The following is a 26590-nucleotide window of genomic DNA, read 5'->3' as shown; positions in this document are numbered from 1 at the left end:
ATGAATTAAATTAATAAAAATGAAAATTTTGATTAAAACGAATTTATTTTTAAACATATACCGAAAGAAAAAGAATAAAATAATTGTCCATTGCCAATACTTATAAAAATGATTTTTTTTTCATTTATTAATCCGATATTAATTCATATAAAAAAAAGAAAAAACATAGCAGGATTCTAAATATAAATTACAAAATACAGAATCTGGGCACAACTGTTTACATATGTTGAAATGATTTCTTTTCCTCTATGAAATACTTGGAAATAATATTTCTAAATTACATATATATTTTTTGTTTACTCTGTTTTTACAAATTAGAGCTCAATCTTTGGCTCCTCTTCCATCTCCACTGGTAATTCATTCTTCACCCAATCCAGATAACCTCCTCCCATGTTGCTCACATCCTTGAAACCCTATAATGTCATTCTCAACATATTATTTATACTTTCTCACTTTCTTTCACTTAATAAGAACCAAATTTAGTTTTAGGTTAATTTTTGAGACCAAAAAGGCTCTGGACATTGACTCAAAAAACAGGGCATAAAAGCAGAGAGGACTTAAACATTTATTGAAGGATTAACTAAACTTTTTTTCTGGTATAATCCCTCAGGCCCCTCGCCCGTAGAGCCTCCCAGCAAAGTGCGCTTCCCGTTATTTTATGTTATTTTTTACCACCTCAATCAACACTTTATTGGTAAAGGATTAACTAAACTTCCGTAAATCATAAATGCAATTTTCATGAACTTACAGCAGTTAATAGATCAGCAGTTGCATATAGAGATCTGACTCCACTCTGACAGCCCTATAGAGGAAAACAATTGGATACCATAAGGCTTTCTATTTGTTAATTGACAATTGATAAATTTACTTGAAAACTCGAATAATTACCACAACAAGATGATCTTCCTTTTTGCAAATAGCTGAAACCTCCTCCAAGAATTTAGGGTTTTTTACCCTCCCTGAAATCCAAGTCACATAATATTGTCTTGTTTAATTAATATTAATTTCTTAAACTAAAGAAATTAAACAACTAATTATTGTTAGAATGCTAAATGTATACCTTCTGGTGTGTTGAACATGTAAGGAATGTTAAATATCTTCTCTGCACGCACATGTCCTTTCTTGAATTCTTCCACAGTCCTATGCGTACAATGAACAAGAAAAGGAAAAAGATAAAAAGAAAAAGAAAAACCCAGAATTTAGTTTCCAAGAAACAGAATTCAAGACCCATATGATTAACGATCTTGAGGGAAATACAAAGAAAATAGCATGTACCTAACATCTAGATAGATATAGCCAGATTCATGCAAACCCTTGGCTGCCTTAACATCAATGGTTATAACTTCAGATTCTGAGCTGTAATATATCAAAAGAAAAAGAAATAACCCACAAGAGATTAAATTTAAAGAAAAACCCATATCAAATAACCCAAATAAAAGAAAACTTGGGATTTATTTATTTGTTGTTATAGAAAGAAAAGACCTTCTGTCCAAAGAACCCATGAAGATAGGTTGGCTTTTATATACCAAGAATAGTTAAAAATGTTGACTGTTGTACAAAGAGCCTCCTTCCAGATCTGGTGGCTGTTTGCTGGTTTTGGCTGAGAAAACTAGCTCCTAATATTCATATTCATGATAAAACTGTGTTTTATAATCAGCAGCAGTTGAATTTGTTTTCTCTGTGGGAGACTAGATAAGGACATAAATTAATACACGTAGTAATCCTACAAAGCAGGAAGCAATAACATAATGACACGTAATTATGACAACGGCACTAAATCGAGTCGGAGAGTGCAAAGCATATGCGGTACCGACATATATCGCTCTTGTTTAATTATCATATAAAAAAAAAAAAATACTCGGTAATGTTAATGTCCATTTGACATGTTAAGTTGACGTGTAAAAAAAAAAAAACATATACATTACTTAACATACCTTCTATTTTTAAAGGATCTCTCAGACAATATGAGCATTTATTTATCTATAATGATTTGTTGCACATTAATTCCGGACCCTGAAAAGGAAAAAAAGAAAAGAATGAAAAATGATTTAAAAATAATGTATTGGAAAAAGATTTTTAAAATTTAATATTTATAAATAGACATTTAGATATGTCATTATTTACACATTTTATTCCAAATACCACGAAAGCCACAATTTACATTAATATTTGAATGCTCTAAGAGCATGTAGATTTTTTTATTTAATTGTCACATCAGAAAAATAAAAAGATTTTTTAAAAAGTACTCTCAAATATTTTCAAATGCTAATGACTATTGGATTTTTCTTATTTAATTTTCACATCAGAAAAATGAAAAATTTTTTTTTTAAGAAATACTCTCACATGCTAGTGACTATTTCATATGTCAAATTGAGATGAAAATAAATAAATAAATAGACATTAATTTCTAGAGGGTTCTATTACTCTACAATGACTGATTGTAAATTGAATTGTCTGCTTATAAAAGAAAAAAAGAAGGATCAAAGGAAATTTAAAATTAGGACATTGGAGAGAAATTTTAAAAATTCAATGAGAATCGTTAATCATGATCCGAGTCATCACTCGTTATCTTCCAATGCTTCCATAACGTGTGGAGAAAGGATCACCGGTGGATGGATAATGTGCTGTGTCATAAACTCGTTATCTACCAATATCCTGTGTAATAAAGAGCGATGAATTGGTGGATAGTGTGCCAACTCCCATATCACCATTTCTTTTCACTTAGTTTTTTCCCCCGTAACATGATATGAAAAGCAAATACATACAACGTGCTAACTAGCAAGATTATTATATTCAAACGCTAAAATTTGTAAAATTAAATTATTTAAATATTTATTGAATAATTAAAAAATCTAAAAATTATTATTTCGAAAGTTATACTAACTGCATATCATATATAAAACCTTAAAAACTCAAAAGACCATTATTAATGTGAAAATGTGTTAACAAAATTAACAAAATAGGTTCCGCAAACTTTGAGGTGCCACAAAGTTTTCTTAAGCCTACTCTCTCAATCCAGTTAAAAGTTAGACCTCCATGTCAGATATTAAGCTATTCAATAAACAACAAAGATCCCCATTTACGGATTGAACTATTGGGAATTTGGGATACAAATGGAGAATTTATGGAAGGTGAGAAAAACTTGTGATGTGTAGCTTAGCCATTGAATGAAAGGAGCATATTACTACACAAAATACAATTATATACAATTTCACTTTTGAACACTCAATTCTGTAGAAAGTAAGAAATCATCATAAAGTACATGTATTTAAACACCATCTGCAACTTTTCTTTAATTTAGAACACAACAATGAAAACCACCTAGCTTTAGCTTGAAGCAGCGAAGAAGCTTTCAAGGAACTGCTCCCACTGTAAGTTCACAACATGTCAAAATATGCAGCAGCAGTATTTGGGATGGCCATTGAAGACTCTGTAGAGGCATTAGTTTGAAGGACAAAGTTCAAATGCAGTTATTAACCATCCCTTATAAACAAAAGGCCTGCAAATGAAATAAGGAAAAGAAGAAACTAAGTTAGCCATGGCTGGTAAATGGGTTGAAGGTCAAGCAATGCCTTTAAAATGTGATATAATAGAGAGTAATCAATTCCCAAAGATAAAAATTAAACAATCATTATCAAGTATGGTTGGTGATCAATTGCCAATTTCAATATGAACAATTATTTGCGAATTTTGGGTTCTCTCCCTGCCTGCCCCTTCCTTCCTCCTCCAGAAAATTTAAAGAAAAATTAATTTGAATCAACAATCCACTTCTAAACTTTAGCTGATAAGTGGGCGCAGATTTGTTTCTTATGATAATCGGCATACCTGATTAAAAAATCTAGTCCACCTCCTGTTTAATTTACTGATTCTGAAGCCAGATTCTCCTCTTGAACTGCATAAAGAAGACAGCAAATGTTCAGTCTTTTGTTTAGATAAGACAATTATTATTAATAAAGAAAGAAATGAGTGTTTGCTATAACGGACAAGAAATCTCCTATAACTTAAAAACAAGGAGAAAACATAAAGCTTAAGCTAAAACTGAATGCCTTCCAATCAAATTGGATAACCTTTAAAGGATGCCTATAAGAGCTTCAGAAGGCACAATTCCAAAAACATTGGCAATTTTCCCGCCACAAAACCCTCTAGAGGTTAAACCAACAAAATTTCCAATGACTCTAAGCACACTCACTGCTCCTCACAAATGCTAAAAAGGCAATTCCGTATAGCCCAAGCCAGTTCACACTTAACAAAGCAAAAATTGGTGAGGATAAGTCCCCAGATGTGAGTTGGACAACAAAGAATTGACCTTATTTTGCTTACTGGCAAATCAATCTGTCTGGAATCAAGTTAAATATTGGCAAATTTTACTTTGTTCAGCTCAATATTGGCAAAACAATTAGATAAATTCATTATCCATGTCATGTAAGATCTGCCAATCTCAACATTTCTGGTTCTCTTATTATTTTCCTCCTGTTTGTCACTAGAAAAATATTGAAGAACATGGCATAATGTCCAAAGTTACTGTTTGTAATCTAGCATCTTATTCACTCATCTCTTAGATATTGAATAACATCCTCTCTCCCCATTCTATCAACTTATTACCAATAACTGGTATAAGGATCTCATCACAAGCACATGAAACAAGATTGTATTACATATTTGCTCTTCTAACTCGAGACAAATTCTTTCTGATTAAGAGTCTTGAAAATACAAATAGATAAATGTAATGTACTATGTGAATTACATTAAATAACATTCTTTCTAGTGGCTATCACTTCTTATGTTCCTACCAATAGCTCAGCATGCCCTTCTCATGCAGCTACAGAGAATGCTACCCCACAAAAAGTTTCCACCAGTAGAAAACAAGGTTCTGGGAAGAGAAGATCTAGAACCTTTTTTCACCGAGTCAACTCTACCCTTTCAAATGACTCATATCATATCTACCTATCTCAAATGCCCTTTTATACACTTACAAACACCAAGCAAGTGATTTCCATTTCTAGACAACACTATTTGACAGACGCTCAGTGACATAATCACAGTATGCCCCCAGACTCTCTATATAGGTACATCAATTGTACTTAATTTACTCACTTCTACACTCCAAATCACCTTTAACTGCAACAAAGACTATCTTTTCCTAACATAATTCACATGTGAGAAGACGAAGCAAAATGAGAAAGTAGCTTCACAAACAGTCTGTCAGATTTTTTGCAGAAGTCTTGAAGGAAATAACTATATAGAGAAATACTTAACAGTTCAATTTAATAAAAACATGGGTCTAGTTGGGCAGCTTGACTTAAAGATTGTGAAGTTTCTCATAGTCTACAGCATAAAGTAGCACAGAATGAATTTGATCATAACCCCCTCCACATGCACATAGAGAGATCTTTCTTTATGACTATCAATATAAAGTCATTTGATACAATTTCAAGCGATTAGGCATGGAAATATTTCCAGTTTTTGGCATCAAACATTGGTGAAGCACATATATGGCTGAATTTAATTTAATGCCAACAGGCACCATTTGACAATTCCACAAGTTAGTTCCAAGATGATGCTAGTTCAGTATTTGACAAATCCAGATTCAAAGCTTCAGGAATCAGTAAGATAATATACATGCATCACTTAAGTAGGAAAAAAACAACTGCTGTCTTGTTTTATCCCGTACACAGAAAACAATTACCAACAAACCATCAATTAACCCCACTGCAATAAATGTTCAATCTCCCCCCCCCCCCCCCCCCCCCCCAACAAAATAAAAAAAAAAACTATATATATATATATATATATATAAAAAATTCCTTCCACTGAGAAATATTCAATACCACTCTACCCCCAAAAAATATAAAATACTTCCTCCATAGTACATTAAAATCTAAGGTGGCCTTTGTGTACTGACCTCAGAAAATAAAAATTTGGATTTCATATCAAACTTGCATACTGGGCAGAATGTCCCCCACTTAGTCAGCCATGAGCCAACACAGATAGAATGAAATTCTGCAAGTAAATTTATGATTATCACCAGAAAGTAAATTGCATTTTTATATGGATGAAGTAACAGAAGGTAGACAGGCACAAAAGTGATCTATAGTTTATCATAACACTCTTATTTAGCAAAAGAACAGAGTCATACCATGTTGGCAAGGGAGAACTTTAAGAATTTCCCCATCTTTGTAATCCTCAAGGCAAATGGCACAAGTTTCCCCACTGTGACTGTGATTCAAATGAGCAGAATGAAATGTGAAACAGGGAAGGCCTTCCAGTGTCCGCATATCCACACTTTTGCCATGCAAATTCGTTCGCTGCCAATATATCCAATGTCTAGGGACGATGAAGGCTATTATGATGAAAGCTACTATAACAAGAAGAGAGAGGAATGATATAGCTAAAACAGTCCAAGCCCTATCACTATGAGACAAGTAAATGCAACATTCGCCTTCTTCCCCTCGAGCATGCTCCTTTAAAATTTCACCAGCTGTCTTTGAAACAAAAACAGCAGGCACCTTGATACCCTCAGGGTTCATCATCACTGCACGCAAGAGACAGCAAATTCCATAATAACCAAAGCAGCCAAAATTATTTACTCCCCCCAAAAACTATCCGTAATAAACTCCCAACACATAAAATTAGCCGAATTCCTAAAAAACTCTATATGTTGATGCAGATACTCCTTCAATGAGGGGGAAAAAATAACGCTTCTCTTCAATTAAATTCATAATTAATCTGCGGAAACATATTTAATTGGTGCAAATATAACCTAAAAATTTAGGAATTAAAAAAAAAAGAAAAGAAAAGAAAATAAAAAATGGGAAGTGGAAGAGCTATGGTAACTCAACTGTACACCAAATTCCTCTTATCTCTATCATCATAGATAATTGCAGCATTAAAGCCCCTATTTTGTGCATTTCGAACTTTATCCTCAAAAGGGCATTCGCCTCTTACAATTAAAGCAATTCTTACTTGCTCAGTTTCATTGAGCTTAAAACGATTCCGTAGCGAAGAACAAGCATCCAAAGGATTCGCCACGTGCAAAGCTCCACATATACCAGACCGATTGACTCCAACAGCTGAACAAAGAAACATATATGAAAAAAAAAAAGTTGAAAACAAAGAAAAAACAATACTTTCAGTTCCAATTTTCATTTTCTTCCGTCATCAAAAACTTTCTGAGCATCCAAACAGTGTTAGAGTTGAAGAAAGTTACCGAATTTGGCGGGAAGGTCTGGAAAGGAAAAGAAGAATGGTTTTAGAACTACAGTAGATGAAGTTAATTGTATAGAGCAACAAAAAAATAGCAATAGATATCCACATAAAGGTTTTCTCATATTTACTGAATTTCTTTCTTATTTTCCCTCTCTCTAAAATGGAAAAGATTTCTTGCTTTTGCTGGTTCGAATTCGAACGTCGGGTTTCAGAGGAGCAGTTGAGAAGTGGAAGACGCCGAGACGGTATTTTGAGGCGATGCTTAAAAACAAAAAAACGGTGCGTTTGAAGAGTAAAAAGACATGTCGTTTGAGATATCATCTTCTTACCAAAAACGACAGTGGCGTTTTATGTAGTAAACAGTTAATAAACGTCGCCGCCGACACTCGACCTACCACCATCCCAGTTAGAAAGGCAGGGCTGTGCAGTGGGAAGGAAGGTTTGTGTAAGATGGACGAAATTTCGAAATTACCATTGCCAGAAGCTTTTCTTGATTTTCTCCATGAGAATGGGCTTGACCCTTCTATTTATACTGTCAGCGATAAAATCCCTCGATATATAAGGTACTGCAAACAATTCAAATATCAAACAGTTCTATTTTTCATTTTCTTGCCAGACAACCGTTTCTGATTCCTACAACTTTTGCTTGTATATAGCTTTTGTTACATGTTTCATGTTGCTTGCGCTACGAAACTGAAATTTATTAGGTCTATCTAGAGAAAGTTTTGTTCTTTTGTTAATTTTAGTTATTAATTTAATTTTCTTGGGGAAGATTGAAGCCTGGAAGTGAAGATGATCGTGAACCGATTGGGGCAGAGATAAATTGTAAGCTTGAGAGAGTGGGTTGGCTTCCTGGATTTTATTCTCTTCCGCCTCAAATTCGGATTGCTAATTCAAGAGCATACAGAGAAGGAAAGGTAACAAACCAGACTGAATAAATTAGTAAATTATTGGAAAATCCTTAAAGTTGGATTATTGATTATATATCTTTATCTAACTATTGTGTTTTTGGACTGTGTTTATCAAGATTGTTTTATTGGTGTTGTTATTTGCTTTGTATGGTCACTCAGATGTATGGAATTGACGCGGCTTCAGGGGCTGCTGTTTTAGCCTTGAATGTCTCAGGGGGAGATCATATTCTTGATCTCTGTGCTGCTCCTGGTAAGCGATAATGTATGCTCTTCTTGTGGTTACTTGGTCTGGTAGATTTAATAAATGACCCTTTATTGTTTCGAAAAGAATGTGCACTCTAGCAACCCTAGTTTAAAGCAGCAGGAAGCATGATTAGGAAGGATGTAGATAAAAGCCTATGTGCAAAGCAATTACTCACTTTGAAAGCTTTAAATGCTTAACTATGTCTAGGATTGATCTAAACAAAAGTTTAAAAATGACCATGGTTGTGCTTAATATGCACCTCCATTCAAAACTGAGAAAGAGTGGTTTATTCAAGAATTTGTGTACACCAGTTGGTTAACATTCTGAAGTTGCTTCTTATCGTAGAAAGTTAATTATCTATGTGAATTGGCTAGCATGATACATGGATTCTTTAGATGATTTTCGAAGATAGAATATATAGCTTGTGCATAACAGTATTTACCTCAAAAATTAATTGTACAGAAATCATTCTTAATGTGGTATTAGGGCCATGTAAACCAGAAGTTCTTTGTCATTTGCCTGAGATGTCCTATTGGTCTAGTCACCTAAAACCTAGGTCACCCATATGGGTGATAATCTGTTCTCACTGCTAGCTGCCGGTCAGCCTTCAACCAAAATTCGGTGAAAAGAGGACCAGACACGGTTGTTATGTGCCACTTTTGTTCAGATGCCATCAACACACATGCCAGCATGTGAAGCTTTTTCTGGCTACCATATTTTCTTCTGCTTTTTGCTATGTGGTCAATTTGGGGAGGGGATTCTATCCTAGTAAGCTACAGTCTGTTTGATATTTTTTTTTTAGGAGTGCTCTCTCCTATTTTGCTTCTGCATTGTTTTGGTACTGTTCTGTGGTGCTGCCGCAATTTTTGTTTTATTTGGTCTGCTCTGCTTTGGTTATTGAGAACTTCACAGCTTTTTGATTGGCTTTGTGTTGATAGTTTTGGCTACACCATGTGTTTGTCATCTTACTGCCTCAATGTTTTGTGCCATGATAAAATGACAGGAAGCAACTCTGTAATGTCAAATGTTATTTCAGTGATGACAAAAATCACAGAAGACATGTTAAATGGTGCAAATTTTCTGGACTGGAGTAAAACTATTCGTGTGTATTTGCGGAGTATTAACAGGGATGATCACTTAACTTGTGATCCACCTAAAGATGATACGAACCAAGCTTGGTTACGAGAAGATGCTCGACTACTTTTACAGATTCGAAACTCTATTGACAGTGAATTAATAGGTTTAATAAATCACTGTGACTTTGTTAAAGAACTAATGGACTATCTTGAGTTTTTGTATTCTGCTAAAGGGAATAATTTTCATACATATGGCATATGGAAGGCCTTTAGTCGCTTAGAAAAAGGGGATAAAACACTTATTGCTTACTTTATGGAGTTCGAACAAGTCTATGAAGAGCTTAATGTTCTACTTCCCTTTAGCACAAATGTTAAGGTCCAACAATCTCAACGTGAACAAATGGCAGTCATGAGCTTCCTTGCTGGCCTTTCTCCAAAGTTTGATGCTGCTAGGACTCAAGTCCTTTCTAGTTCAGAGTTACCCTCCTTACATGAGACCTTTACCAAGATTCTTCGTACTGAAACACCTCAGTTGGTCCAACCTATTCCTAATAGTGCCCTTGTTAGTTGGAATGAGGTTGGATGTCAAAATAGTAGAAGTGGTGACTTAGCTTATAAGAAAGGGAGAAGTGGAAACCGTGATGAAAATTATGTTAGTCGGGATTCTGGAGATGTCATTTGCTATTATTGCCATAAGCCTGGCCACAACAAATATTCATGCAGAAAACTTCAACATAAAAATCAATGCACCCAAGTAGCAAATATTGCATCTTGTAATGGTAGAGTAACATCCTCTGAGAAAAATATCTTAATTTCCGCTGATGAGTTCGCGCAGTTCTCTCAAAACAAGGCATCATTGAAATCCACCACTCCTATCGGCGTAGTTGCCGATTTAGTTAAATCTACTACATGCCTTGTGTCTACCTCATCCAAATGAATCGTTGATTCAGATTGTACAATCACATGATAGGTAATCTCAATCTCTTGTATTCTTTTCAGTCTCATTAACTTTTATTGTTACTTTAGCTAAGTTTTTTTCTCATGTGTATTAGATTAATAGATCCCACTTCATCTATCCCCTTACTTCTGTTACTTTTTTGTTACTCTTGTTTTATATTTGCCTAAGTTTTCTTGTAATCACTCTATCTTAGTAAAATTGTAAGAGTTCTAAATTGTTGTGGAAGCTTCTATCTTTCTAATTGTGTATTTCAGGATCTTACGACGAAGCGGATTATTGGAGCTCGTGAGTCTAGCGGTCTTTTATGTCCTTGATGGCCAAGTATTGTTGTCTTTTGCTTGTGCTAGTGCTTTGAACCTCTTTGAAGCGCATTGTCATTTGGGACATCCTTCATTATATGTTTTTAAGAAGTTATGTCCATAATCTTAGTCTTATTAGTTTTAGATTGTAAGTCATGTTAGTTTCCCAAATATCATCATTTGCCCGCAATGTCTCTTGTCAATAAACAAGCTTCATTCCTCTTTGATTTCATTCATCCAGATGTTTGGGGTCCATGCCCTATCCTTTCTTAGTCTGGTATAAGTAATTATAACTTTCTTGATGATTACTCTTGTGTTGATTAGATATTTTTAATGAAGACTTGTTGAGAATTATTTCTATTTTATGTACCTTTTGTGCTGAGGTTTAAACACAATTTAATGTTTATGTTCATATTATGCAAAGTGATAATGCTAAGGAATATCTGTTCGACACTTTTCAATCGTACATGTCACAACATGGTATCCGTTAGTCATCTTGTGTTAATACTCCATCCCAAAATGGAGTGCTAAAAGAAAGAATGAACAATTTAGGCTTGATGCAATTCCACAACTTGTTTTTTAATTAACCGCATGCCATCATCTGTTCTAAATGGTGAAATTCCTTATACTAGCTTGTGTCGTTCTAAACCCTTATTTCCTTTTGAACCTCGTAGCTTTGATAGTACTTGCTGTATGCTTAATCTTTGTCCACAAGTTACCAAAATGGATACCAAGTCTCTTTGATGTATTTTCCTCAGGTATTCTCGTTTTCAAAAAGGGTCCATGTATTTTTCTCCATCCTTTAACCATCACCTGTGTCTGCTAATGTAACCTTTTTTTGAATCTAGTACGTTTTTTCCTCCCTCTTCTTGGTTTACATTCTCCAACAAATATCCCGTTCTCATAAATCTCCTTTGTCTGCACCTGTTTGTCTCCTCTTCTTCATCTCTACTCTAGGAGATTAGAAACTCTTAACTCAGGTCCTCCACTTGCAACTTCACCAGAAGATCTAATCCTGCCATTACTCCTCAATTTGACCTCCATCTTTCTATTGCTCTTCACAAAGGTAACAACCAATGTACTTATCCTATTTCTTCATTTGTCTTTTATGATCAACTATCTCCTTCATCTCATTGCTTCGTAAGTTCCTTAGATTCCATATGCATTCCTAAAACTATTGTTGATGCGTTATCTCAACTTGGTTGGCATGCCACAATGGAAGAGGAATGGTGGCTTTAGATACTAATTATACTTGGGAACTGGTGCATCTACCTCCAGACAAGATAGCTATTGGATGTAAATAGATTTTTACAGTGGAAGTGAATCTTGATAGATTTGTAGCTTGTTTCAAAGCTTGCCTTATTGCTGAAGGTTATATGCTCAAATTTATAGGGTTCACTACTCAGATACGTTTTCTCCTGTTGCCAAATTAGCTCGCTTGTTTGTTTCTTTGGCAGCTACTTTTGATTGGCCTTAGCACGAGTTGGATATCAAAAGTGCTTTCCTTTAAGGTGATCTTTAGGAGGAAGTTTATTTAGAGCAACCACTTATTTTGTTGCTTAGGGAAGTTGGGCTATGTTAGCAAGTTTTAGAAATCCCTTTGTGGCTTGAAAGCAAAGTCCTCGAGCTTGGTTTTGAAGGTTTTGTGAGGTAGTACAACAATTTGGTATCAAAAGAGTAAGTTTGATCATTTGGTGTTTTACAAAAATTTTGAGGCTGGTCTAATCTTGCTTATTGTATATGTTGATATTATCATTAATATAACAAGAGCTACCTTGTCTAGCTAGTATTTTCTGGTAATAGAGTTTTCAAGATGTAAGAAAGGTATCTTCTTGTCTTAGTACATATCCCTAATTCTGCCAATACATCAAGGACCTTAGTCATGCAAATGCGCCAATGATTCCTAGTGTTCAACTTCCATCTGTAGATGGTGAACTATTTGAAGATCCTCAGATGGATAAGAAATTGGTAGGCAAACTGAATTATCTTTCAATAAACTATCCAAACACTGCATATTGCTGTTAATGTCACAAGCCAGTTTGTGTCTTCTCCTACTTTTGGCCATTGGGGAAGCTTTAGAACAAATATTATGTTACTTGAAGGATGCAACAAGGCATGGTCTCTTGTATAGCAATCATGGACATTTAAATATTTAGTGTTTTCCGAATACAAATTGAGCAGGATCAAAGGTTGATAGAAGGTTAATTATTAGGCTGTTGTGGGGGTTGTTTCATTTCAAAGTAAGAAGCAAAGTGTGGTCACTTATTCGAGTGCTGAATCAAAATACCAAGCTATGGCACAATCTGTATGTGAGGTAATTTGGATACATCTGTATGTTAGACGAAGTTGGTTTGAACTTTGAAGATCTCATAACCTACTAAGTTGTGGCGTGATAATCAAGCTACTCTTCATATTGCATCTAATCAAGTATTTAATGAGTGAACTAAACATATTGAGTTTGTCTGTCGCTTCGTTCATGAAAAGTTACAACAGATATTATCTCGACAAGGGTATGTCAAGACAAGACAGGAGAGCAACTCGAAGATATTTCACAAAAGCTCTGAGTACAGATCAGGTTGATTACATTTAATAAATTGGGCATAATTGACATCTATGCTCAAACTTGATAGAAAGTCAACTATTTATGTAAATGGGCATGATTATAGGTATTTATTTGATGATCTCATAAAATAGAAAACCTAAGTTGTATTAATATTGTATTTACCTCAGAAATCATTCTTAACACTTCTTTGCTATTGTAATACAGCAAAAAGCAAAAAGAACAATAACAAGGGATACTTTGTCAAGCTAATCAAATGTAGCTTGTAATCAGTTTTCAGAATCTGGTCTCTAAGCTAATTTTCCAAATCATGACTTTTGAATGTGCTTATTATTGGTTATGTACATTTGATTATCTTATAAATTATTTGCCAAGGTTATTTGTAATAAGATTATTTTGTCTTCAGGTGCTAAACTTTGCATGATATCGGAACTTCTTGGTGATTCGGGATCCATAACAGGAGTTGATATTGCAAGGCACCGCTTAGCAGCTTGTAGAACATTGCTGCAGAAATATGCGCTGGGTGATAGGTGTCGTTTGTTTGTTGCTGATGGAACGACATTTTCCCTTCTTCCTGTAAGGGAACATTCAGATTGTAGATCAAGTAAACAATTTGGAAGTAGTTTTGTAAATTCACTTTAAGCTTCAACTTTAATCTGCTTGACTTTTTGGAACTTGATTTCAATTTTACCTGTTTTTGATGTATTATAGACACATTTAGGGAGTGGACTTCTAGGAGACCATGGAAAGAAAGGAGAAGAGCAATTAAGGCAAGGGAACATTCTGCTTCATTGGCTACAGGAAGTGATTGTCCTGAACTAGTTTTTTATGGGCGGAATTCTGGAGTAGTTGGGCTTAGCAAAAATGAATTATATAAAATTGTGTGTAGTAATGAAGTTTTAAGCTCTGGCTATGATAAGGTGAATTGTGCTTTAGCTTGTTTACATTTTCTTTTCTTAAGAGTTTTGTACCTTTTGTAATTCTTTGATCTTTATGATTCTCTGTTGATTAGATTTGCTGAATGGTATAAGCTAATTACTGGTTAAAACTTGATTCAGGTTCTTGTAGATGCTGAGTGCACCCATGACGGATCAGTAAGACATATCCAAAAATTTGAGCACTGGGGTTGGGAAACCCTTCATCAACGTGTGCTGAATGCGGAGAGAACTGACAGTTTGACCAATCTTCAGGTAACTGATTTATTATTTTATATCATATGCTAGTCATTTTTCACATGCATTGCACCTAATTCTTGGACATACTTAACATAAGATATTTATTTTATTGTGTATTTGTGGTCATATCCCATTCAATAATACTTCTACTGTTAAAATCTTTTAACCAATTGATAAAGTTCAATTGTAGCTGATGGGATGGATCTTACCCTGTAATACAAATAGTGACACTTAGAATTGGTGAGTTTTTAATTATCATTTTGCTGGTGGACCTCATATGAAGATGAAATAAATAATGGCCCATTATAGAAAGAGAGGTGGAGTGAAGAAATGAACTGCTTTCCTACCTCCAAATTAGATCACAAAAGTGAAAAAATTGTAAAGGAGTATTTAAACTGAAGCCATTAATATTTGTTATACTGATAATTACAAGAAGAAATTCCTTGTAAAGTTCATACCTTTACTGATATGCCACCAAATTTGACTATAAGGATCTTTTCTCAGTATGATAATGTTAAATAATTGTTGTGGTTCCTTGAATGTTTAAACATTCATGCTTTTGCATAATGTACCGGTATAGGTACCACAAAATTGCTACAGTTTTTTCATTGAATTTCTTTGTACTGTAGAAGCAGCAATTTATGCTGCAGTTGCCACTTGAACATATATGAATGTCCTAACAATTTTAAGTTATGTTCTTGCATGACAATAGGAAACAATAATAACTATAACAATAACTGAGCATTGATTCCAAACTAGTTGGACGGTAGGCAAAATGGCTCTATATTTATTATATCTTCCATAGAACTAATTTGGAGCAATGAATCCTCTATTAACTCCTTCAGTCTTCTAATGGTGGAGAAAGGACATTGTGTATTAGCAGATTTTCTTTCCTTCTCTCTCTTCTTTGTGTGTGTGTGTGTGTGTGTGTGTGTGTGTGTGTTGGAGCGGAGGGATGTGTCTAGCTCTAGTAGTTGGAAGATAGGTGTTTGCATTGAGAGTTTAGGTTTGAAATGTAGTTCTCTCCAATTTTTACAAACATATGGTTTTGTATGAACACTTATCCGACTATATGCATGCACACTTATCCGACTATATGCATGCACACACAATCAATTGGAATTTTTTTTAACGCTTATGTCAGACTTAATGAGTTGTTTATTTTAGCTATCAATTTGCCACGGATGTCATATAAATGCAAAATAAATTGTCCAGTGATAGACAATGGTGGATTTAAGTGGAGAAAGTATTTTCTTTCATTCCATGAAATAAGACTAGGAGAGTAATAAGAAACAAGTGACTATTGAAACTTTCAACTTATGGATAAGTACCAGATTCTGTCACAATGTAGATTGGATGGATTATGGATGAACTGATCAAGTAGAAAGAGGTGTAGAATCATACTTAGTTTAATGAAAGATTCATCTATTATGTAATGGTCTCTTTTGGTTACTGTACTTGTATCCCCTTCATTATCCAATAATTGTTGCTTGGTGACTGTTGTTTGAACATTCCATTTTAATTCTTCTGCATGCATCTTTTGGTTCAAGCTCATGCTTTATTTTCCATTCAAAGCACATCCTCAACCTTTTAGGCGACTTGAATTTTGATTATTGAATATATTTGTTGCAGTTAAAACTTCTAACAAATGGTTTTAGGCTGTTAAGAGTGGCCGGCTTGCTAGTCTACAGCACTTGCAGGTGTGTGTTGAATGGGTAAATCCCATGTCTTGCCAGTGTACAGATAGTATTCGCATTATCTGAATATACCTTTTTGATTGTCAGTTTGACAGTTTCTCAGAATGAAGATGTGGTAAATCATTTTCTCAAAGAAAATCCTTCTGCAGGTAGGTTTCTCTGTTCTCTGATGATTAGGAGTCATGGTCACATTGTTTATTTTGCTTGTATAAGTCTCAAATCTTTGATTCTTCTTTTCAAGAGAAATATGAGAATAACCTAAATGAGGAACAATCGTGAGAAGTATATTTAAACCTGTCGTTATCAATGTCTAAACATATTGTTTGCTTCAATGAACCAAAAGAAACAGAAAAAAGGCAGTATCTATATTAAGCTTATTGTTACAACAAAAGGGGCCATACGTATCAACTTTCCCTTGTGTTGTGTTGCATGTGTTGATGGTCCCATTTATGTTACAGAGTTGCAGGAGATAGATGCTGCAAAGAATTGGCCATGTAGAAGTGGGAAGATTCCCAAGACCTTGCGCTTTGATCCCGTGACTTCACAAACTAGTGGACTTTTTGTAGCAAAATTTACAAAATTAGCCATTTAATTCAGGTTAGTAGTTCCTCAGACAATGAATCTGCCTATTAATGATCTTTTATTTTTGTTGATAACCTAGGTGATATAGCATTCCTTGAATCATACTCAATAATCAAAAGGCAACTATTATATTGCGACTCATAGAATAATTCTATCGCATTTAGGATGGCTGAGAATTGAGCCTCATTTGAGTCCATAACACCCACAGATCTAAAAAACAAACATAAAACATTACCTGAAGCAGCCTCATGTGCTGGTAATTATTTAGGCTTTAGGCTAACTAAAGTTGTTGCTTAATGCAGAATTCTACTGGTTGATGTTCATCTTTTGGGAAGATACGATTTTCTGTCAAAACCCTGTTTTGGATAGCAGTTGGTATATCTATTAATGATGCATTGTTTAATGCTCCCTAATTCAGGTGCATGTGAGGAAACCTTCAAGGCGTCATTCTTTTGAGAACAAACTCGGGTTAACTTGTACTGCAATCAAGTGCAACAAAGAAGGATAAAGTTTGTCTATTTTTTGCTATGCAGGTTGAGAGATTTTATTTTAATTATAATAGAACAATATGATTAATAATCACATGTTATGTGCAATTTCTTTTTTAAAATTTTATTCTCATTTATAAATATTGGTTAAATCTTGTTAAGTACGATTCTCCAAATATATATATATATATATATATATTCTCCAAAAATATTCCTCTTCTTCAATTATCTTTGTCTCTCCCCTGCTCTATTTCTCATATACCTTTACTAATGCACAAAATTTCTGCAACTTCCTCAATTTCAGTTCCTTTGCTTTCTCAATAAACACCAACGATTGCCACCTTTTTGGTGGAGGCAAAAGAATAGATGGAAAGTTGCTGGAGTTGAGCTTCCAAAAGCAACTCTCTCTCTTGCTAACAAATCAAGTCTCTCTAAAATTTCAAATAAAAATTTGTATTATATAATTTATCCATCAAATTCTGTGATTTTCACCTAATACATGTGTTTGTATACTTTCAATTTTTCTCTGCAATCTAGATGTTTCTTCTTTAAAGTTGGGTTTGATGAATTTGAGTTTTGGAAAAACCGGATTTGGACCGAACTTCCATTTGGAGATGAGGAATCATGGCAATACTTCTTCAAATACTCTCTCTATTCTCTTTATTTAGAGATTATTTTTTTTTGATGTATTTTTTATACAAAGAATTTTACTTTCAATATTAATTTTGGGATGCAAGCCAAGTTAAAAAGACTAAAATGTTCTTGGAATGTATGTGTTTGTTTTAAAATTAAAGCTCAACAATCAAGGAAAGTAGTAGACACAAATATTCTCAGCATTTAATGTACGCATTTAATGTACGCGTGTTTCAAGTGACAAGTTATCAACAACTCACTCCGTTTCGTTTTATAGTAACATCCGTCATTTTTATAAATATGGCCACAAAATTCAAGTTATAATACTAAAAGTCAAAATAATGCCACATAAATTTAAAGTTAGCCTTATTTGTATGTTTGATGAATATATGTCAACTTTTATCATTATAAATTTGGCTACAACTGTTAATATAAAAAACGAATATATGTTATATTCAATTAAGTTTTGAAAAACGATTTCTTTTTAAAAATGTGGGTGTTTTGATTATTGAAAAAAAATAGGAAAAATAGAGTTTGGTTAGAAACCGTTCTCTTATTAATCATGCACTTTTAAAAATAATTTTTTTTCAAATCCTTGTTATGGTTGTATTCTTTTGTAAGTCACTTTGTGGATTTTTGTTAATAGTAGTTGTAAACTGTTGTAAACCATTTTGAGGCCTTGTTATTATTAGTGGTGCACTTTTTCAATAGTTTTTGTTTTCTGTGTTAGGTAACAGTTGTGAACTTTTATAAGCCACTTTGTGACTTTGTTATTATTAGTTGTGCACTTATCTAAGCCATTTTGTGGCCTTGTTATTATTATTTCTGCACTTTTTTAAATCCTTATAATGGTTGTACTCTTTTATAACATATTTTATGACTTTATTATTATTGGTTGTGCATTTTTCAAAATGTGAAAAAGTTTAAATTCTATTTCATTTTGACCACAACGTGTTGAATTTCATTTAAATTTGGATAAAACAAATTTTGTTTTTAATTGAAAAACTATTTAAGTTTAAACAAGTTAGAGCCAAAATTGAAGTCTTCCCTCCTTTATTTTCGCAGAAAATTTTAGAAATTTATGGCATTCAATAAATAAGTTAAAAAATTTTGCCTTCAATTTGGCTCCAAATTTTTTTTTGTTTTTAGAAACATATTATATAAAACGTTTCCATTCTAATAAAGTGTGAGAGAATTAATAAAGAAGGTATGAAATGAAGCCCAAAGGATTTAAGTAGGCAATAAACATACTTTTTGATACTGACTTTTGTGTCGGTTATTGTTTCCACAATTAATGAAGAAATGAATGGCATTTTAGAGAGAAAATTTCATTTAACTAACTTTCTTAATCTAAGATTTTTTTTTTCTCTAAATAAAGAGAATAAAGGGAATAATTTCATATCAAATGGATGTTATGTATTTGATTTGAATTTAAGGTTATGCATAAAGATTTATATCGATTTTTTTTTGTTAATGATCTCATATCAATTTTGATGAAAATGTAGAAGGAAATATCTTTTTGATGAAAGGAGAGAAAAAAAATAAAAAATACTTTCAATATTAAGGGCATATTTAAGGTTTGAGTATTCAAAAGGTAACTATAATCAAGTTCGGGATGAGTTCGAAGAGTGAATTTTTAAACGGATTCTGATACCTAATTTATAATTAGGTTCAGATTCAAATAATGCATTTTAAGCGGGTATCCAATCCTTTGCCATCCCGGTGAAGACCAAGTGATCCGGGAAAGACTTTTTTGATGTTATTTAAGTGCCACTTCTTTTATTGTTTTTAATTTCTTTTCATGTTTTTGTGACTAAAACTTTTTCTTTATTTATCACTCTTTTTAATTACTATAAAAAAACAAGTTATAAACCATGTAATTTAACTAGCTAGCTAGAAGATTTTCATATTACAATAATTAATTAATGCTACAATCTAGGGCCATCAAATATGCTTACGTGTTGATAAAATTGTAAAAATTTATATGATACATGTTATTTGAATTACAAAAATTAATTACTTAAGTAACGAAAATGATTAAATTGCCTTTAAAAAATTTAATAGTTGAAAATAAAATTTCCTTTTTTTTTATTAAAAGAAATCTAAAAAGAGTATTATTTAAGTATTATTTATCAAAAAACAAAATTTTCGTTTCCTACGAAAAAACAATCAGAAAACTTACACACCTTAAAAATGATAAATACTATTTTCTATAAAAACAAATTCTAAATTTTAAATCATGCGCTATAAAATATGACTCACATATCGATAAAGTCTTTTACTACATATCGATAAAAAATTTTATTATAATTAAAGAATTTTTAACATTTTCATGAATCTATCTGAAGTCAATAGACTTCTCCGATATACCAAAGCTAGCTTGTAATGTTAAACAAAAACTTGGATAAACAATACAACTGAGAGAGCTTTCATAAGTGATGGTGACGTCTACCACCGTACAAAGTCGTATTCGTTGTTTTGATCTAGCAGTGGCAATGGTTGATCCAATAAATGATCAAAAAGTAAATCATTATGAACTGGAGCTTTCTCTGCCACTTGGTGCTGCAAAATCAGATGTGAAGGGGAAGCAAGGTTTATAATTATGAGCCATTGGATGTGAATAAACTTGCTCAAAAATCATTAAATTTGTCTATGTCAAAATTATAATAAATTTTAGTTTACTCAAATATCTCAACTTATAAGAATGTTGTTGTCCATCTAGTAATATTTTCAAGCAATCATAAATTATATAAGCTAATAGGTTATCTCTAATATATAATATAACTAGGTAGGTTAAAAATCATATGAATATGCAACAGTAATAGCAATACAAAATATGTGATTTTAATTAATCACAGAATTAAGTAGTTTTAAAAATACAAAATCTATGATTTTAATTAATCACATAATTAAAAATAAATTATCTGTAAAATCAACACTCAATCAACTATAAGTGAGAGTTGTCGTTTTATCTATCAACCAAGTGGTCATTCAGCTACCATAAAATATAAGTTTATAAATATTTTTTTTCATATATAGCAATTCCATATGATTTAAAATTCACCTTTTTGTTTCTTCAGTAAAATGTGAATGCAAGCTTTGTTCTCTCTTCAGAATTCCTTTTGCTCCTATTACCTTTGGGTTTAAACAATATTTATTTCTGTGGTCTGCAAAATTTTTTCTAAATGGTGTTTGATTAGATCGTCATCTTCCACCAAAAAAATATGCCAAACACCTTCCAAGGAGGATTTTGTTGAACCAATTAATTTGAGTAGAGCTGGTTCAACCTTCCATGCTTTTTCCCCTCAAATCCACATACATATGTACTTTTTTTAATAACAATTTAAGAAGAATACTAAAAAAAATTAAAATCTAAAAAGATTTATCTTTATCTATATATTTTCTATCCTATAACGTATTATATAAAATATTATCTACTGATAAATATAAAATTATCTAAAAAAAATTAGAATTCAAATTCATGGACATAAAATTTTTCTTCTAGTGTTATTAATTTTTAAAAAAATAAAATTACTCCTTGTCATTTGAATTCTGTATAAAAAATATCATATAAGAGCAGTTTTATAAGTATAAAGAATAAATAAATTATTACAGGCATGAATTTCTTTTTAATTAAGAAATTTGTAAAATATATTAATTGCAGATTCTATATTCCAATTTATAAATTGAAGGTTATAAATTCAAGATACATGGACCTTTACATTATATAAATTATAAACCAAACAAATTTTATTCAAAAGCTAGATGAGTACATAAAAATTTATTTTTAAAACTTGTAAAACATAATTTACGGCGAAAATAAAATTGATCAAGTTGAAACTTAAAGATTAATGAATTTTAAATAATTATTTTATATATAAAGACGTGTAATTTGATATTTTTAAAAATTAAATAAATATTTTTATGACTAAATAGACAATATAGATTCTTTTTTAAAAATGTAAATGAATTTAAGATAACAATTAATTAGTTAAAGTACAGAGTAGAAATAATAAAGTACATTTATATAATTTAATTTATAATTTAATATTATATAAGGGTAGAGATTTATAAGTCAAACATTGGAAATATATTATTTAATTTTTTAATTAAAAAATATTGTATTAAAAATTTTATATATATGGAAAATAGATTTTTGAAAGTTTAAATACGAATTACAGTTTGTCTCGTAGGATTCACAATTGTTATATAATGGGTTTTGAGCAAGTGAGTGACTTATATAATGGGTTTTGAGTAAGTGAGTGACTGTAGTAGAAGTAATTAGGAAGTGAGTGAGTGGTGGTGTGAGAAAGAAAGAAAGAAAGTCGGTGCTGTGAGAAAGAAAGAAAGAAAGAAAGAACGAAAGAAAGAAAGAGAGAGAGCAAAACCATGGCGGGAAGTCCATTTATGCTGTCGGTTGGGTATCGCTTCTGTCCCACGGAGGAAGATCTCGTTTGCTTTTATCTTCAAGAGAAGCTTCACAAAACGCTGCCCGTTATTGCAGATGCATTTATAAAAACCCTTGATGACCTGTATAGCGATGAGCCTTGGAATATTTTCTGCAACGAGGCGCCGGTAAATGGTTACTTCTATGTTTTTACCAAGTTGAAGACAAGGAGCGCAAACAGAAGTAAGAGAACAACTCCTTCTGGTACCTGGACAGGCCGGAATTCTAAGGACATCCCTTGCCGTAATATTACGTATGTGAGGAAATATTTTGTCTTTGATGCAAAGGGTGAAGCAGCTTCTTCCTCGAATGGCCACTGGACTATGTACGAGTTCTCGTTAAAAGATGAAAGGGTAAGTAATTTTTTTCATTTCTGATCGTAAATTTAGGGGTTTTATTTTCTTTTGGTTTTATAGTCCTTTATGATAGTAAATTTAGGGTTTTTATTTTCTTTTGGTTTATAATCTTTTCTGATAGTAAATTTAGGGTTTTTATTTTCTTGTGGTTTATAATCTTTTTTGATAGTAAATTTAGGGTTTTTATTTTCTTTTGGTTTATAATCTGTCTAAAATCTGTTAAGTGGGTTTGATGTTTCTAAAATCTGTTCGTATTAATTTTTGCAGTTTAAGGGAGATTATGTCCTTTGTAAAATCAAATGTGAAGATAAGTCTGAACAAGGAACGGCCGCAACTGTTACTTTTCTTGATGGGAAGAAGAGAAAATCTTCTGTTGAGAAAGAAGAAGAGAACGACAACTCAAAGAAGATGCGACAGGACAATCTGAGTTCTGTAAACCCTAACCCTAGCTGGCATCTTTCGAATGAGGTTTTGGTTGATTGCGAGAGCAGTTTTTCCAATCGAATTGCAGAGATAGAAGCTCCAATAAATGATACAGATATTGGGTTTTTAGATGTAGCTTCTCCTCCATCAAATCTGATAGAGAAATCTCCAATCTTGGTTGATACAGATATTGATGTTTATGATTACTTATTGGATGAACTGCTAGAACAATGGTGTTAGTCATCACCAGGTTTTTGTTAAACATTTTCAGGCTAGTTTGGGTGTATTGGGTAGGCCAATTGGCTTGGGGTAGTAGATTCCTGAAAATGTTAAACTTTTCCCGGCTCTTTTGTAGTAAAATTTTTTTGTTGATTATACAAAAAACAACACTATTTGAATTTGTTGCTTACTCTTTTATGTTTACATATTGTTCTGAAAAGAATTTTAGACAGCACTTCTAATGAGAAGTTCATATTAATAAACTTGACTACTTAACTTAATCGCTGTATTTGTAAAGAATATGGCATGATGAGCGGTATTGATGGCACCTGAATAATTTCCACTGTTTAGTTGTATGTCATTGTTAAACCAAACAAGCGTTAAATACTACTTTACGATTTTCTAAAAAAAAAAAAAAAAAAAAGAAAACTGAATACAATTAATTTATTTAATCATTTTGGCCTTGCCTATGTGTTAACTGAGGAAAAGGAGAGCAACAAGAAAAATAAGGCTGAAAATAACTGTTGTTTTCATATCAGTGTACAGCTACGCATATATTGTGCTATATACAGTTATATGTATTAATAGATGATCAGGCTGATGGTTTAGGTAGACTTTCGTTGATTTGTATTAATAGATATAAGTTTGTTAGTACCTATGAGACTTACACAGTTATATGTATTTATGAGAGAATTTCGGTTGTCTTGATATTTTATATGTACTTAAAAAATGTATAAATTAAAAAATAGAAACAGGGCAAAATTAAAATATTCAAAATTATGGAATTTTTTCAACTAGATAAATAGAAACGGATTTAAAAATGGAACTGAGACGGATTTTGTAATACTTTATAATATTTTGTAAAATGTGGTTATTTTTTTTTATTAAAATTAATGGTTTCCAAAATCATAACTCAAGCTGTCAATATTTTTTAATATTTTCAAATACTTTATAAAAGATGAATGTTTTTTTTTTTTTTATAAAAGTTGCAGGGTTATAAAATAATATTGTTCTTGTTACCAATAATTTATAATATTTCTAATATTTTCTATAGGTTTTTTTATTATAAATTTTAGTGATTTATAAAATAATAGATGTCATTACCAATATTTTGTAACATTTTTATTTTTATTTTTTTTTTTGTGAAATGACTGTTCACGCAATAATAGGGCATGTTATCAATATTTTATAATATTCTTAAACATTTTACGTAAAAAATGCCTGCTTTTTTGTAAAATGAATATTTACAAGAGAATAGATCCAAAAATTTCAATATTTTGTAAAATTTTCTAACATTTTACAAAAAAGTAGTTACTTTTTTTTTTTTTTTTTTGAAACTCAAGTAATACCAAGTAAATTTTTCTTGATTTTCCTAAAAGGCATGATAGGAAGAACCCAGTCTTCGTATCGTTCATTAATCGCTAGCCAAACAACATGAACAACAATCTCCAAGGCAGGTCCAACATCATGAGTTGATAGCCATTAAATTATTAATTAATTATCTAACGGCAATTTCAATAACATTTTACTTTCCAAAGATAATTTTTATTTTAGAATAAGGCTTGATTTGGCTCTCTGAACTTAGACGCAAAGTACAATTGGATTAAAAATTAACTTTTTATATAATTTGTCCCTTGAACTTGCACGAAAAGAACAAAATGCGCAGTTTTTTAAGAATTTTTTTTATAGTTTTAACTGATAAATATTACTTTCACATTTAAAATTACAAAATAAAAATATTTAAAAATATAATAATAGTTATAAGAATTTACATTATTTGATTTAAAAATAATTTAACAAATATTTCATTTAAAAAAAATTATAGAACTAGAAAAGGATTTGGTTATATTGAAATATTTTGTTAGAGATTGTTTATTATTATTTGTTTGATTATTTTTAATTTATATTTGATTTAGATCAAATACTTAAGAAAAAGTTACGATTTTATCCCTATAAAAAATTAAAATTAACTCGCATATCCTTGTATTTTGAAAAATACATTATATATTCCTAAATTTTGCTTCCGTTTTACTATCCTAACCTTCCGTCTATATTTTGTATTGTTCCGTTAAAATACTTAAAGAAAAGGCAAAAATTATCCTAACCTTCCGTCTATATTTTGTATTGTTCCGTTAAAATGCTTAAAGAAAAGGCAAAAATACCCTAGGAGGATGTTTTCTTTCTTCTTGTTGGCGAAAATACACAAAAAAGTATATTTCTGATCGACCTTCAATGTTTATTTTGCTTGTATAAGTCTCAAATCTTTGATTCTTCTTTTCAAGAGAAATATGAGAATAACCTAAATGAGGAACAATCGTGAGAAGTATATTTAAACCTGTCGTTATCAATGTCTAAACATATTGTTTGCTTCAATGAACCAAAAGAAACAGAAAAAAGGCAGTATCTATATTAAGCTTATTGTTACAACAAAAGGGGCCATACGTATCAACTTTCCCTTGTGTTGTGTTGCACGTGTTGATGGTCCCATTTATGTTACAGAGTTGCAGGAGATAGATGCTGCAAAGAATTGGCCATGTAGAAGTGGGAAGATTCCCAAGACCTTGCGCTTTGATCCCGTGACTTCACAAACTAGTGGACTTTTTGTAGCAAAATTTACAAAATTAGCCATTTAATTCAGGTTAGTAGTTCCTCAGACAATGAATCTGCCTATTAATGATCTTTTATTTTTGTTGATAACCTAGGTGATATAGCATTCCTTGAATCAAACTCAATAATCAAAAGACAACTATTATATTGCGACTCATAGAATAATTCTATCGCATTTAGGATGGCTGAGAATTGAGCCTCATTTGAATCCATAACACCCACAGATCTAAAAAACAAACATAAAACATTACCTGAAGCAGCCTCATGTGCTGGTAATTATTTAGGCTTTAGGCTAACTAAAGTTGTTGCTTAATGCAGAATTCTACTGGTTGATGTTCATCTTTTGGGAAGATACGATTTTCTGTCAAAACCCTGTTTTGGATAGCAGTTGGTATATCTATTAATGATGCATTGTTTAATGCTCCCTAATTCAGGTGCATGTGAGGAAACCTTCAAGGCGTCATTCTTTTGAGAACATACTCGGGTTAACTTGTACTGCAATCAAGTGCAACAAAGAAGGATAAAGTTTGTCTATTTTTTGCTATGCAGGTTGAGAGATTTTATTTTAATTATAATAGAACAATATGATTAATAATCACATGTTATGTGCAATTTCTTTTTTAAAATTTTATTCTCATTTATAAATATTGGTTAAATCTTGTTAAGTACGATTCTCCAAATATATATATATATATATATATATATTCTC

The 26590-nt window shown here is 32.0% G+C and overlaps 3 protein-coding genes and 1 long non-coding RNA gene across 8 annotated transcripts; 2 read left to right on the top strand and 2 right to left on the bottom strand.

Moving 5' to 3' along the window:
* Positions 1-166: 166 nt before the first annotated feature.
* Positions 167-1652, bottom strand: STR18 (sulfurtransferase 18). 2 transcript variants are annotated; one of them, XM_037637760.2, is made up of 6 exons: positions 1483-1652; positions 1276-1356; positions 1061-1140; positions 889-959; positions 749-802; positions 167-413 (listed from the first exon to the last, which is right to left on the bottom strand). In XM_037637760.2, exons 1-6 carry the CDS (start codon positions 1500-1502, stop codon positions 315-317), a joined length of 405 nt encoding a protein of 134 aa, XP_037493688.1. In that variant the 5' UTR covers positions 1503-1652; the 3' UTR covers positions 167-314. The 2 variants fall into 2 exon arrangements, with proteins under 2 accessions (XP_037493688.1, XP_037493687.1); XM_037637759.2 differs by lacking the exon at positions 1483-1652 and having other exon boundaries at positions 1276-1476.
* Positions 1653-3132: 1480 nt separating this feature from the next.
* RMR1 (receptor homology region transmembrane domain ring H2 motif protein 1) lies at positions 3133-7342 on the bottom strand. Its single transcript, XM_089720129.1, has 6 exons — positions 7208-7342; positions 6840-7070; positions 6137-6532; positions 5903-6000; positions 3826-3892; positions 3133-3499 (listed from the first exon to the last, which is right to left on the bottom strand). The coding sequence occupies exons 1-5, from the start codon at positions 7326-7328 to the stop codon at positions 3860-3862; spliced, it is 879 nt and encodes a 292-aa protein (XP_089576255.1). The 5' UTR covers positions 7329-7342; the 3' UTR covers positions 3133-3499; positions 3826-3859.
* A 122-nt stretch (positions 7343-7464) lies between these two features.
* On the top strand, positions 7465-17290 carry LOC149496640 (S-adenosyl-L-methionine-dependent methyltransferases superfamily protein). 4 transcript variants are annotated; one of them, XM_089720128.1, is made up of 10 exons: positions 7529-7769; positions 7979-8123; positions 8277-8367; positions 13661-13858; positions 13966-14174; positions 14313-14444; positions 16062-16129; positions 16214-16275; positions 16585-16723; positions 17127-17290. In XM_089720128.1, exons 1-9 carry the CDS (start codon positions 7657-7659, stop codon positions 16716-16718), a joined length of 1152 nt encoding a protein of 383 aa, XP_089576254.1. In that variant the 5' UTR covers positions 7529-7656; the 3' UTR covers positions 16719-16723; positions 17127-17290. The 4 variants fall into 4 exon arrangements, with proteins under 4 accessions (XP_089576252.1, XP_089576251.1, XP_089576254.1 ...); XM_089720127.1 differs by having other exon boundaries at positions 17011-17290; XM_089720126.1 differs by lacking the exons at positions 13966-14174; positions 14313-14444; positions 16062-16129; ... (1 more) ...; positions 16585-16723; positions 17127-17290 and adding an exon at positions 9365-10407 and having other exon boundaries at positions 7465-7769; positions 13661-13798.
* Positions 17291-25754: 8464 nt separating this feature from the next.
* On the top strand, positions 25755-26546 carry LOC149496639 (uncharacterized). Its single transcript, XR_016320602.1, has 2 exons — positions 25755-25912; positions 26200-26546. It is a non-coding gene; the product is annotated as an uncharacterized LOC149496639 (long non-coding RNA).
* Positions 26547-26590: the final 44 nt, after the last annotated feature.

Source organism: Jatropha curcas, chromosome 4, assembly GCF_041381405.1.
Source record: "Jatropha curcas cultivar XTBG-Jc1 chromosome 4, XTBG_Jcur_1.0, whole genome shotgun sequence".
NCBI classification, from domain to species: Eukaryota; Viridiplantae; Streptophyta; class Magnoliopsida; order Malpighiales; family Euphorbiaceae; genus Jatropha; species Jatropha curcas.
This window is presented reverse-complemented; position numbering and strand designations above follow the sequence as displayed.